The 14,965-nt window shown below is 42.8% G+C and overlaps 1 protein-coding gene across 9 annotated transcripts in view; it reads left to right on the forward strand.

Moving 5' to 3' along the window:
- Nucleotides 1-14,965, forward strand: part of SPEN (spen family transcriptional repressor) — a 113,165-nt gene that overhangs the window by 96,553 nt on the left and 1,647 nt on the right. For 8 of the 9 annotated variants that reach the window (XM_043499765.1, XM_038377218.2, XM_038377219.2 and 5 more), the window contains 4 exons: nucleotides 691-8,623; nucleotides 9,452-9,865; nucleotides 13,004-13,198; nucleotides 13,746-13,904. In XM_043499765.1, the coding sequence (XP_043355700.1) occupies nucleotides 691-8,623; nucleotides 9,452-9,865; nucleotides 13,004-13,198; nucleotides 13,746-13,904 (8,701 nt within the window). Of the gene's footprint in view, nucleotides 1-690; nucleotides 8,624-9,451; nucleotides 10,496-12,608; nucleotides 13,199-13,745; nucleotides 13,905-14,965 lie in introns of those variants that run through there. The other variant, XR_006276285.1, reaches the window with a different exon arrangement.

Consider the following 14,965-nt stretch of genomic DNA (forward strand, 5'->3'; position numbering starts at 1 on the left):
TAGGGGGTGGGGTTGTTTTACTTTTGTATACTACTTACAAGGTAGAAACATTCCACTTTTAGCACTATGTGCAAATTTGTGAAAGAGAGAGGGTGTAAAACGTACTTTTAAATGGTTGGGGAATCAGTACTGCATGCACTTTTAATGTAACAAAGATACCAAAAAAATGTTTGAAATGTTGACATAGTTCCCTCTTACTGGTTATAACTTACTAGCTGAGATGGAAACCTTGATTTTGATCTGATGTATGTTTTCAGAGCTAACTACTGCTCTCATTAATAGCAGCTTTTGAAAGTGTGGGGTCCTCTCTCTCTCTCTCTGAAGCTTTTGCGCTGTAGGGTGCACTTTCATTAAATTGGTTTATATTTGATCCCTGAATAAGGACATCAATACTAGTTTGGCCAAAAAAAAAAAAAAGAATAATTGGATTGATTCAAAGGTGTTCACCTAAGCTATCTGATGAACAAAATGACTGATTTACTATGTATCTGAGACTAACACATTGATTCATCCACTGTGCCTATGCACTTATTCATTTTTGTTAAATCTATGGGTACAGCTATGAATATCTGCCAGGATATACAACTAAATACATAAACTATCATAAAATTTTCATGTAGAAAAGTTTCATAATTCCACATTTTGGTTAACAGGAAAAACTAACCACTGTATTGTTCTTGTTTTTGGCAGAGATGAAAGAAGAGGATCTTATGAATATGCGCCTGATCGTACTTACTATGAGACTGTTAGAACTCCAGGGACGTATCCTGAAGATCCTAGGAGAGAATATCCTGCACGAAGCAGAGAATTTTATGCAGAATGGGATCCTTATCAAGGAGATTACTATGACCCACGATATTATGATGATCCACGTGAATACAGGGATTACAGAGGAGATCCTTATGAACAAGATATAAGGGAATACAGTTACAGACAACGAGAGAGAGAGAGGGAAAGAGAGCGCTTTGAATCGGATCGGGACAGAGATCATGAAAGGCGGCCAATTGAACGCAGTCAAAGTCCAACTCACTCCAGACGTCCACAGAGCCCTGGAGCGTCTCCCTCACAGTCAGAAAGGCTTCAGAGTGATTCTGAAAGGAGGATCTACAGCAGGTCTTCAGATCGTAGTGGGAGCTGCAGCTCACTTTCTCCTCCAAGATATGACAAACTTGACAAGACGCGTGTAGAGCGTTATGCAAAAAATGAGAAAAATGATAAAGAACGTGCTTTTGACCAAGAGAGAATAGACAAAGACAAACGTTTGGTGAGGAAAGAGAAGCCAGAAAAACTAGAAAAGGATAAAACTGATAAGCAAAAACGAAAAGCAAAAATTCATTCACCAAGCTCTCAGTCTTCTGAAACAGACCAAGAAAATGAGAGAGAACCCAGCCCTGAAAAATTAAAGGGCAATAGTAAACAGAGTAAAGAGAGAGCTGATAAAGAAGGGACAGCTAAAAACCGTCTGGAACTAATGCCATGTGTGGTGCTGACTCGAGTAAAAGAAAAGGAAGGGAAAGTTATTGATCAGCCTGCTTTGGAGAAACTGAGAGCAAAGCTTGATAATGACACAATTAAATCTCCACTTCTTGAACAAAAAGTCCAGACATCTCAAGTAGAACAAACAAAATCTGACCAGTCTAAACTGGAACCTGTTAGAACTAAGGTGCCAAAAGAGAAGGTTCTTGCCAGTCATGTAGAAGTAGTTGATAAAGAGGGAAAACTAAAGTCCAAGAAACACTTGAAGACAGAGCAGACTACAGAAGGGGCAAACACAGTAGATCTCGACAAGTTAGAGGCTCGTAAAAGACGTTTTGCTGATGCAAACTTGAAACCTGATAGGCAAAAACTGGAAGTTAAAAGAAGCAACCCAGATGAGGAAGATGCTGCACGCATGGTCTTGAAAAAGCAACTTGATGTGACAACTTCATCTAGAGAAGTTACAGTGTTACGGGAAGGAGAATTGGAAAGAAAGCCCTTGAGGAAAGAGATGCTTAAAAGGGAATCTAAAAAAATTAAACTGGAAAGACTTATTACTGTTACCAGCCCCAAAGATACACAGGAGCCTGCTAATGTTTCCGTTGGGATTGGCTTGCGTCCCTGTTTAGAACTGCAGCCTAGGCTAGGAGAACCTGTTGATGAACCAGTGGAAACGCAAGAAATCCTTTCTAAAAAACTTAATCCAATAAAACCACAGCACAAGCAAATGCAGCTGTTAGATGATCAAGGAACAGAGAGCGAGGACATGAAGAAAAATTTCTGTGGTCTTCCCGAAGAGATGCCTGACCATAAACTTGGCCAGGAGAAACCTCAGTCAGCTGATACAGAAGAGAAAATTGGTATTGACATTGATTACACACAAAGTTACAGAAAACAAATGGAGCAAAGTCGCAGATTAAAACAGCAGATGGAAATGGAGATAGCAAAGTCTGAGAAGTTTGGCAGTCCAAAAAAAGAAGTAGACGAATATGAAAAGCGTAGCCTGGTTCATGAGGTAGGCAAACCCCCACAAGATGTCACAGATGACTCTCCACCAAGTAAAAAGAAAAAGACTGACCATTTTGATTTTGAAATTAGCACTAAAAGAGAGAGGAACTACAGAAGCTCTCGCCAGGTGAGTGAAGATTCTGAAAGGACTGCCTGTTCACCTAGTATCAGACACTTTTCTTTTCATGAGGATGATGACACCCTAGATTCCCCAAGGCTAATGCCGTTAAAAGAAACCAAAGAATCACCTAAAATAGAAGAAAAGGGTCTTTCATATTCCAATATGACTGTGAGGGAGGATTCCCTAAAATTTAATCCCTACGATTCCAGCAGAAGGGAGCAGATGGCAGAAATGGCCAAAATAAAGCTATCGGTACTTAGTTCTGAAGATGAATCAAATCGATGGGAATCTCAAGTGAAACAAGAGCCTGGTAAAGTTGATATTAGCTTCCCAAGTAGTATAGTTAAAAGAGACAGCATACGAAAACGGTCTGTACGGGACCTGGAACCAGGGGAGGTGCCTTCAGATTCTGATGATGACAATGAAAATAAATCCCATTCTCCTAAAGCCTCATCATTATTAGAGAGTTCCAGGTTATCTTTTTTATTAAGGGACAGAGAAAGAGAGGAAAGGCTGTCAACTTCTTTAGAAAGAAACAAATTTTACTCCTTTGCATTGGATAAGACAATCACACCAGACACAAAAGCCTTGCTTGAAAGAGCTAAATCTCTCTCTTCATCTAGAGAAGAAAACTGGTCTTTTCTGGATTGGGACTCAAGATTTGCTAGTTTTAGAAACAATAAAGACAAAGAGAAAGTTGACTCTGCTCCAAGACCTATTCCATCCTGGTATATGAAAAAGAAGAAAATCAGGACTGATTCAGAAGGAAAACTAGATGATAAGAAAGAGGATCATAAAGAGGAGGAGCAAGAGAGACAGGAATTGTTTGCGTCTCGATTTTTACATAGCTCAATCTTTGAACAAGATTCCAAGCGTCTACAGCATTTAGAAAGAAAAGATGATGACCTGGACTTCATTTCTGGTCGAATATATGGGAGACAGACTTCTTCTGATGGGAGTAACAGTGCATCTGAGTTGGTGCAAGAACCAGTTGTTCTTTTTCACAGTAGATTTATTGAGCTAACCCGAATGCAGCAAAAAGAAAAGGAGAAGGATCAAAAACCAAAAGAAGTGGAAAAGCAGGAAGACAAAGAAAATCGGCCTAAGACACCAGAAACTGTTCATGATAATAAAGAACCGGAACATAAGTCTTCATCATTAGTTGGGCCTTCTTCAGTCGCAGTTGTAACTCAAGAATCAACACCAGTCATATCCGAGAAGGTAGCAAATGAAAAAACAGTTGTGGATATAACATCTGCAAGAGAAGAAAGGCTATCTGAACTTGCTTCAATAACAGAAGAACCAAAACCTCTTCCTGAACTTGTTGCTCCTGTCAAAGTAGAACCACCTGAGCAACTTGAACCTCCCCAAGTAGTAGAAGTCAATAAAGATGTCATTCCTGCAACTCTGGCTTCTGAGGAAGACTCGGTATCTACAGAGCATCCTTCGTACTTGGATACAAAGCCGCCTACACCGGGAGCTTCATTTTCACAAACAGACATCAACATAGATCCAGAACCTGAAAATACACAGTTGATCCCACCACTTCCCAAATTAGTTCAAAAGTCTGATGAATCTAGCAAACCTAAAGAGGAAAATGCCCTACCTGTTGCTGACACTGATCCTAATGCAAGTCAGAAAGCAGAGGTAGTTGCTGATATTCTGCCTCCTGTTTCTGACAATGACATGGAAGTTGAACCGCCAATTGTTGTAAAAGATAAAAAATCATACAAAAGTAAACGTTCCAAGACTCCTGTTCAATCAGCCACAGCAAATGTCACAGAGAAACCTGTCACAAGGAAGAGTGAAAGGATTGACCGTGAAAAACTTAAAAGATCGAGTTCTCCTCGTGGGGAAGCACAGAAACTTTTAGAATTGAAAGTAGAAACAGAGAAAGTTTCAAGAAATGCTGCTAAATCTCCTAGTGCTGCAACAGAGCCAGAAAACATAGAGCCAAGTTTGCCAGTAGGTCGAACTAGACGCAGAAATGTAAGATCAGTTTATGCTACCACAGGAGACAATGAAGGCCCATCTCCAGTGAAGGATTCAGCAGAGGTAACTAGATCTACCAGAAAAAGAGGAGAAAAGGAGCCTCAGGAGACTGCAACAACTGTTCCTACCACACCAAGAAGAGGAAGGCCTCCAAAGTCACGCCGTAAGCCTGAGGAAGAAATCTCTCCTATTAAGACAGAACCGGTACAACAAGAGGCAGAAGAGACTGAGACTAAAGAAACAGTGGAAACCCCTAAACCTGCAGAGGGATGGAGATCTCCTAGATCCCAAAAACTAACACATGGTCATTCGTTAGCTGCAAGCAGTCAGCAGGGGAAAAAAGGGAAAAATGAACCGAAAGCAGATATCACTGTAGAGTGTGAAGAGGCCACTGAAACAGCTGGTCAAGAACCAAATATTAGTGAGAACAGTAATAAATTAAAGGGTACAGACAAAGAAGCAGCAGCAAGCGAACAGAAACGTGACAGAAAAGAACTTGATGTGGACAAAAATCTTCCAGAAACCCCCACAGTTGAGATTGTAGAGAAAAAAAATCCCCCAGAAAAAGCTACTAAATCCAAACGAGGAAGATCTAGAAATGCCAAGACTGTTGTAGATAAAGCATCCTTGTGTCTGAAAAATGTGGAAATACGTCTCAATGTTGATGAAGTCAAAGGTGCCCTGCGACCAAGTGAAGAGGAAGCAGAGCCTGTGGCAATGTCACCAGCAAAAATCAAAAGCCCACAAAAAGAGGACAATTTGTCACCCCATTTTGTAAAGAATGAGCCAGAAGATCCATTCCAGGAAACAGAAAAAGAAATTATGCATGAACCAAACCAATCACCAGAAGCTGCCCAGTTAGCAAAGCAGATTGAACTTGAACAGGCTGTGGAAAACATTGCAAAGCTCACTGAAACACCATCAGTTGCTGCCTACAAAGAACAGGCAGCTGACGTGTCTGAAGTTCGTCAGGAGGAGGAGGGAGACAAACCTGCACATCAGGCTAGTGAAACAGAACTGGCAGCAGCTATTGGATCTATCATAAATGATATTTCTGGAGAAACAGAAAGCTTTCCTGCTCCTCCAACTTATCCTGCAGAATCAGAATCTGAGATACCTGCAGAACCAGTGGTGTTACCATCCCCTAGGGAAGAAATGGAGCCTGAAACTGATCAGGCAGTTAACAATATCTTGGAAACAGAAGCTGCTGTTGGACCCTCTGTGCAACAAGTAACTGGCACTACCCCATTATCAGTAGAGGCAGAAAATAAGGAGGCTGAAGTGAGCTTCAGTGAATCTTCAAATTCTGCACAGGAAGCTGAAATGTCACAGGAAACCGAAGTTTCTCGGAAGGAAAAAGGCCGTCAAAAGAGCACGCGTCAAAGACGTAAAAGGAGCGTGAGCAAGAAAGGGGATACCGCCGAAGTTAGTGCTTTTGAGCCTGAAAGGGTACAAAGTAAGTCTCCTAATGCCAATGAAGTTAAGGCAAAACCAGAAGAAACCTTGAAAGATGAAAAGCAAAATAAAAACTCTGTTCAGGTTTCTTCTGAATTGAATATTACTGATGCAAGCAAGGGTGCAACCACTGAGAGAATTTCTCATGAAGCTGTTTCTGAGAGCAGTGTACCTCCTAAAGCTCCTCCTGCTCTGGATCTACCTTCCCAGCCTGTTCCTGTGGATGATGTGAGCCAAACTGGATTCAAGCTACGGTCAGCTATTGAAAATGCACCCGTTACTCCACCGAGCGTTTCAAATACGACTGTTCCTGCAGTTTCTTCTGCAACTGCGGCAAAATTACCCACTCCTGCACCAGCTGGGATAGTCCCAGTTCATTCCAGCACCACCAGCGTGACAGAATGGATTGTAAGGCATGATGACACCCGTGCTCGTTCCACCCCACCACCAGCTCTTCCCCCGGATACTAAAGCATCTGATATTGATACAAACTCTAGTACTCTGAGGAAGATACTTATGGAGCCCAAATACGTTTCAGCAAGTAGCCTTGCTTCTACAAATGTCACAACTGCTGTTGCTGAACCACTTAGTGCGCCTCGTTTGGAGGAGGCGGCACCTCATCCTCCAGTAGAGGCCATAAAACCAGTGTCGGAGGAAAAACCAGCAGTTCCTATCACTAATGCTTTGGATCCCCCAGTAGCAGAGGCGCCAGTTTTCAGTGAAAAAGAAAAAATAAGTACAGTTATTGCCCCCAAAGCTACTTCCGTTATAAGCAGAATGCCCCATAGCATTGATCTAGAGGAAACTCCAAGGATAACATTGATGAAGCAAGTCCCCCAAACCCAGACATGTCTAGTTAATGCCCCTTCACCAAAATACAAGCAGAGACCTAGCACAAATGATAACAGCAGGTTTCATCCAGGGTCTATGTCTGTTATTGAAGATAGACCAGTGGAGCCTGGATCCAGCCCAGGTCTGAGAGTAAACACTTCAGAGGGTGTTGTACTTTTGAGTTATTCAGGACAGAAGACAGAGGGCCCTCAACGAATTAGTGCAAAGATCAGTCAGATTCCCCCAGCAAGTGCTGTTGATATAGAGTTTCAGCAGTCTGTGTCCAAGTCACAAATTAAACAAGAACCTATTACTCCATCGCAGCCAGCACCGAAAGGCTCTCAAACTCCCACAAGTTATGGGAATGTGTCCACCCATTCTTTGGTACTAGGAACCCAACCTTACAATACATCACCTGTGATCTCCTCGGTTAAACAAGAACGGACTTCCTTAGAGAAATCCGAATCAGGCCACCTTTCTGTCCAGACTCCTGCTTCTCAGTCGGGGCCTGTTAAAGTCCTCTCCCAGACAGTAAACACTCCACCTGTACTAGTTCACAACCAGATGGTACTCTCTCAAAGTGTAGCTTCCGCCAACAAAAAACTTCCTGATCTGACTGCTCTGAAAGTGGAGACCAAGGCTCTTCAGCCATCAAATTTGAGCCCCGGGGTCAGTCCTCATCACCCTTCCCTGTCTGGTAAAATGCATTCAGAAGCAAACCATGTCAGCTCAGGACCCAACACCCCAACAGATCGGGCTATTTCTCATTTGGGGGTTACAAAACAGGAGCCACATTCCCCACGTACAAGCGGGCATTCTCCCTCTCCATTTCCAAGGGCTTGTCATCCTGGCAGTACCTCATCTCCAGCTTTATCTAGTAATACCTCTGTCATGCTGGCTCCAGGAATTCCTGTGCCTCAATACATATCCAGTATGCACCCTGAGCAGTCTGTTATAATGCCCCCCCATAGTGTAACACAGACTGTATCCCTTGGCCATCTGTCACAAGGTGAAGTGAGAATGAATACCCCTCCTTTGCCTGGTATTCCTTATGGCATCCGCCCAGAAGCGCTCCACTCTCCCAGAGCAGCTCTGCAACCTCAGATAGAAATTAGACCTCAGAGATCCAGCACACCTCAGCCAGCTCCAATAAGAGACATAGTCATGCCTCAGTTATCTTCTCAGCATCCCCCAGAAGATGAGATGCATTACCATCATACTGTGTGTAGAGGGTCGGCCCCTGTACAGTCCGATGTGTTAGTAATGCAGACAGATTATCGCATGCATGCTACAGGTATAAGACTCGACCAGTATAATGTGCCTCGAGATGTGAGGATGATGATGCACCCACACATGGCAGCAGTGGGTGACCACCACCCTGAAACTAGACAATCCAGAACACCAGAAGGGTCTGTGAAAACTCCCCCAGTCAGCAAGACTCCACAACCTGGAAAAGAGGCGCCCAAGTCTTCTGAAGTCAAAATGGCGCACTCTCCCCACAGTGAGCCCCGGCTCCTCAGCGTCCCTCCCAGCAGCCAGCTTCCTGGACTGCCTTTGACACAGCCTGTGGTTGTACCTCATGGAGTACAGATCATGCATCCTGCAGGGAGTTCCTTTCATGATTACAGATCTGTGTATGGCGACATGAGAAATTACCATACAGCAGCCCAGCTTGGTCATCCTCAGTTCCCTGGAGCATCGCCAATTGGTCTGCCTTCACGGAGTATGACCCCATCTCAGGTGAGAAAATTATGGTTTCCTTTGTTTGATTTCCTTTACCTGAGTTTAAAACATACTATGATAAATATAGTCCTAATGCAATTGCATTTGACTGCAGTGGGAGTTACAACTGGGATGAGTTTGGCTCATTCCTCATGCACTGTGCCCTCTCCATTTAGGGTTGTGTTTTAAAGTACTACAATGCTAAATATCAGTTTTTTTTGTTTGAGACATATGGGATAAACACCTTTTTGAAGCTACTGGGAAGGAATTAAGGGGGAGGATCCCCTAATTTATTTTTTTATCATAACAGGGCTCCATTCTGGGAGTGCCTGAAACCTATTTGTAAATTCCTAGGTGTAGTGATTTAAGAGGAACAATTCCTGACATAGGCAAGCTGGAACATTGTTTGAGTTAATTTCACTTGTAGCTATTTTCCTCTCCAGCAATTACTGTATTATAAAGACCAATAGCATGGGAGTGAGTGAGATATCCATACCTAGTTGGGTGGATGTTGTGGTCCTGCAGTTTGAGGTCCTGAATTGGGACTTGGGAGGTCTCGATTCAGTTTCCAGCTGTGATTGATAGTCTGTGTTTCTCCTCCTTCATCTATAAAATACTGGTGATAACTCCCATTACTGTGGTGAGGATAAATTTATTAACAGGTGTGAGGAAGTCAGATACTACAGTGATAGGGAACATACTGAGAGCCAAATAGCTGTCTAGAAGGATTTAAGCATGAGAAATCATTTGACCGTTTCCCAACAGTCTAATTGTTAAATGAAAAAGTTTTGTGCCATTCATGAATTCTCCAAAGTTTTCCCTTTCTCTCCCATCATTGCTTTGTAGGGTCTGCCAGAAGGTGAACATTCTCATACCAGTCAGCCAGTGCGCAGCAAAACTCCTCAGATTTCCCAGGACTCCAAGGGGTCACAGGCAGCAGGACCTGAACAAACCCACCACACCACTGTAAATAGGCATACAGCACAGATAGACCCTCATGTACATCTTCAGAGGGCACAGGCAGATACGGGCCAGACTTCCTATCCTTCCCCTGTTGCCATTTCAATGAAACAGGAGCTTCCATCACCTCACCAGCCTCAGGCAGTTCAGAAGCAATCTTTGTTTATCCCTACAACTTCGGGCCCTGGGGCCCCACTGGGGCTGCCATTGTCTCGCTCCGAACCTCAGTCTGCTCTAATACAAGATCCATCTCCTCACTCTGTTTCTCAGAGACCTGTGGATATGGTTCAGCTTCTAACAGTAAGTATCACTCTTTTTCTTTCTCCTTGAGCTGCTGTCTGCTGCTTGTTTTTTTTTTTTTTTTTTAATGCCTGAACCAGGACTAGGCCAAGGGGAAAAATAAGTAGTAGTATTCTGCCAAGCTCCTCCCACTTGTGACACCAAAATGTAGTGTGCCACTCACATTAGGTAGTGCAGCTCTTCATAATGTGACCATCCCTCCACTTTCTTAGGTACTTCTATCACTAGTGAAATTAGTTAACAATGTTGCCATTTATATGGATGTTCCTAGAGTCCAGTGATAAGAGTTACCACCTCATTGAGATGAATGAGAAGAGTTTGAGAGTCTGAGTTAGTGTTTGACTGTCTACAGACTCAGGCAGGCATCACTGCCTTGTTTTCCATTCTGTTCACATTTTGGAATATTATCTTTGCAAACCATGAAGGCTAGAGATGATTTATTTAAAAAAATATTAGGTTCTGGAGCATGAGGAGGAAAGAGAGGTTGGTAGAGGAAGGATGGTGATGTGGTTGGAGCGCCAACCTGGGAATCATGAGATCCAGGTTCAAGGCCCTGCTCAGCCACAGACTTGTTTGACCTTGGGCAAGTCACTAGGGAACTGAGCACAGAGAGACTAAGTGTAACAAGAGGTTTCAGAGTAGCAGCCGTGTTAGTCTGTATTCGCAAAAAGAAAAGGAGTACTTGTGGCACCTTAGAGACGAACAAATTTATTAGACCATAAGCTTTCGTGAGCTACAGCTCACTTCATCGGATGCATTTGGTGGAAAAAACAGAGGAGAGATTTATATACACACACAGAGAACATGAAACAATGGGTTTATCATACACACTGTAAGGAGAGTGATCACTTAAGATAAGCCATCACCAGCAGCGGGGGGGGGGGGAAGGAGGAAAACCTTTCATGGTGACAAGCAAGGTAGGCTAATTCCAGCAGTTAACAAGAATATCAGAGGAACAGTGGGGGGTGGGGTGGGGGGGAGAAATACCATGGGGAAACATAGTTTTACTTTGTGTAATGACTCATCCATTCTCAGTCTCTATTCAAGCCTAAGTTAATTGTATCCAGTTTGCAAATTAATTCCAATTCAGCAGTCTCTCATTGGAATCTGTTTTTGAAGCTTTTTTGTTGAAGGATAGCCACTCTTAGGTCTGTGATCGAGTGACCAGAGAGATTGACACATTTGGTGACAATGTATACCTTCAAATCAGCGGCACTGCGATGGGTACCCGCATGGCCCCACAGTATGCCAACATTTTTATGGCTGACTTAGAACGCTTCCTCAGCTCTTGTCCCCCAATGCCCCTACTCTGCTTGCGCTACATTGATGACATCTTCATCATCTGGACCCATGGAAAAGAAGCTCTTGAGGAATTCCACCATGATTTCAACAATTTCCATCCCACCATCAAACTCAGCCTGGACCAGTCCACACAAGAGATCCACTTCCTGGACACTACGGTGCTAATAAGCGATGGTCACATAAACACCACCCTATATCGGAAACCTACTGACCGCTATTCCTACCTACATGCCTCTAGCTTTCATCCAGATCATACCACTCGATCCATTGTCTACAGCCAAGCTCTACGATATAACCGCATTTGCTCCAACCCCTCAGACAGAGACAAACACCTACAAGTTCTCTATCATGCATTCCTACAACTACAATACCCACCTGCTGAAGTGAAGAAACAGATTGACAGAGCCAGAAGAGTACCCAGAAGTCACCTACTACAGGACAGGCCCAACAAAGAAAACAGAACGCCACTAGCCATCACCTTCAGCCCCCAACTAAAACCTCCCCAACGCATCATCAAGGATCTACAACCTATCCTGAAGGACGACCCATCACTCTCACAGATCTTGGGAGACAGGCCAGTCCTTGCTTACAGACAACCCCCCAATCTGAAGCAAATACTCACCAGCAACCACACACCACACAACAGAACCAATAACCCAGGAACCTATCCTTGCAACAAAGCCCGTTGCCAACTCTGTCCACATATCTATTCAGGGGATACCATCATAGGGCCTAATCACATCAGCCACACTATCAGAGGCTCGTTCACCTGCGCATCTACCAATGTGATATATGCCATCGTGTGCCAGCAATGCCCCTCTGCCATGTACATTGGCCAAACTGGACAGTCTCTACGTAAAAGAATGAATGGACACAAATCAGACGTCAAGAATTATAACATTCAAAAACCAGTTGGAGAACACTTCAATCTCTTTGGTCACTCGATCACAGACCTAAGAGTGGCTATACTTCAACAAAAAAGCTTCAAAAACAGACTCCAACGAGAGACTGCTGAATTGGAATTAATTTGCAAACTGGATGCAATTAACTTAGGCTTGAATAGAGACTGGGAATGGATGAGTCATTACACAAAGTAAAACTGTTTCCCCATGGTATTTCTCCCCCCCACCCCACCCCCCACTGTTCCTCTGATATTCTTGTTAACTGCTGGAATTAGCCTACCTTGCTTGTCACCATGAAAGGTTTTCCTCCTTTCCCCCCCTGCTGCTGGTGATGGCTTATCTTAAGTGATCACTCTCCTTACAGTGTGTATGATAAACCCATCGTTTCATGTTCTCTGTGTGTGTATATAAATCTCTCCTCTGTTTTTTCCACCAAATCCATCCGATGAAGTGAGCTGTAGCTTACGAAAGCTTATGCTCTAATAAATTTGTTCGTCTCTAAGGTGCCACAAGTACTCCTTTTCTTTTTGTAACAAGAGGGTAATATAGTGTCCTGCTGCACAGGACGTCTATGAGGGTAAATATATTAGTTTTTGGGGTCTCCGATATTAAGGTAATGGGGATCTTGAATAGACAGACAAGTTGCTACTGTGAAGAAATAAGGGTTGCACTGATAATTTGGCAGGATGTGGCCCAAATCAGTCCTTGCTGGGAACCAACTATGAGAAGGCATTAAATGTACTGCATTCTTAAAACACTATACTTGGTGTCATAATTGCTGCTGAAAGCATATGAGCAGCACAGATGTGATTTGCCTCACAATTAAGATCACTTTTGAATACAAGTAGAAGCACTTTCCTGTCAATGTTTCATTATATCTTTATTTTACTCCTTCATTTGTTTGTATTAAGATTTTTTCATCATTTATTTTCAGAAATACCCAATCGTGTGGCAGGGCCTTTTGGCTCTAAAGAATGACACAGCTGCAGTTCAGCTCCACTTTGTCTCTGGTAACAACGTCTTGGCGCACCGGTCCCTGCCAGCACCTGAAGGAGGACCTCCACTAAGAATTGCTCAGCGCATGCGACTGGAGGCTTCGCAGTTGGAAGGTGTGGCACGCAGAATGATGGTAAGGGGTAATATTCATACTGCTTTGTGGTCTGCAGTAAGTGATGGGGCCTCTGAAATATTGCTAGGGGCAAGTATGTCTCCTTTGACATAAGGATTAAATGCAAACCTTAATGGGTGTCTAGTCTTCACTTAGCTCAGGTGAGGGAGTGGTGTGGATTTGGGATCAAACACCTCTTACGTTACTCTGCATTCTACGGAAAGGTAGAATGGCAATTGTCAGACATTACCCTTAAGAGTACTTGTAACTAACTTGTCTTTGCCAATGTAACAGACTTTTACTAGTTCAGAAGTGTGTAAGTAACATGGGAAGTGGAAGATGTTAGGTTTGTACATTGGAAGCTGAGAAGTTTCCATAGTCTCTTCTCCTATTTATTCAATTGGCTGAGAAGTCTACAGTGGCCTTTCACAACACCCACAGCCAGTTAATTCCCCAGGAGTTCAAAGAAAGGATTTTCCAATAAAGGTTTAAAGATAATGAATGTGTGTCAAGAACAGGCATGTCCCTAGCAAATGCTTGACTGTTAATTGTCCTCTTTTCTTCCTAGGTGGAGAGTGATTACTGCCTATTACTGGCCTTGCCTTGTGGACGAGACCAGGAAGATGTAGTGAATCAGACTGAGTCACTTAAGGCTGCATTCATCAGCTACCTGCAGGCTAAACAAGCTGCAGGAATCATCAATGTTCCCAACCCTGGCTCTAATCAGGTATTTGCATGGAAACAGTGAAACTTTGCAGTTAAAAATGAAATTAAAATGACATCATTATATAGTTATGGGATATAAACCAAAACAATTCTTCTGTGTTTAGTGTCAAGGTGCATGCTTGTGTCTTGGAAAGAATTAGCATGTGAAATGCTAGCCTCTTATTTCTTTAGTGAAAATATAATGGAGTAAATCATTTAATTCTTAATGGTGAACTGCTAAGACAAAAGAAAAATTTGTTTTGCCCTTTCATGCTGCTTTGATTCATAAATTTCTGGGTTTTTTTTAAAAAACAAAACCGATCTTTGCTCTTTTTGAACATTAGAAATCTGAAGTCCTCACTTCCCTGTTTTTCATGTGATGTCCCAGGAACTTTTTTTTTCAGGACACCTGAAATATGTTGTTCATTACATCAATCAAAAAGTTTGTTTTGTATAACTACAAAACGCTTATTCTAGACATATTGCTGCACTGAGTTAGATTTGCTCTGTGTTTAACAGGAACAAACAGTCCATTAGAATGAGTGTTCAGTTTGAACAATGTGGAAGAGGAAAGTCGGATAAATATAGACATATAGCTGCTCCTTTGTTCAAAATGAATATCAACGACACTTGCTTAGTGTTTCGTGATAAACCCATTCAGACACTCAGTTACTGGGAAAAAATCCTCCCCTCTGAGACATGTGTTGCTACTGTCAGAAGCTGGCCTTAGCAGTGTGAGCAAGTGCTTTCAAAAAATGCCCTTTTGTGTGACTATTCTGCAAACCTAGAAAATGTTGCCACCAGTGTCCCAGTTTTTGATCACTTTACAGAAGGCTCTGTAACCTTAAGCTGCAACTTCTCATATCTCTTCCCCCATCCTCCACCAACTGAGGTCAGGTTTACACTAAAAAGTTAGCAAAAAGAAGAGGAGTACTTGTGGCACCTTAGAGACTAACAAATTTATTTGAGCATAAGCTTTCGTGAGCTACAGCTCACTTAGCTATGTCACTCAGGGATGTGAAACATCCTCTGAGCGATGTAGTTAAGCTGACCTTACCCCTGGTGTAGCCAGTGCTAGGTCAA

The sequence above is a fragment of the Dermochelys coriacea genome, chromosome 18, assembly GCF_009764565.3.
Source record: "Dermochelys coriacea isolate rDerCor1 chromosome 18, rDerCor1.pri.v4, whole genome shotgun sequence".
NCBI lineage: Eukaryota > Metazoa > Chordata > Testudines > Dermochelyidae > Dermochelys > Dermochelys coriacea.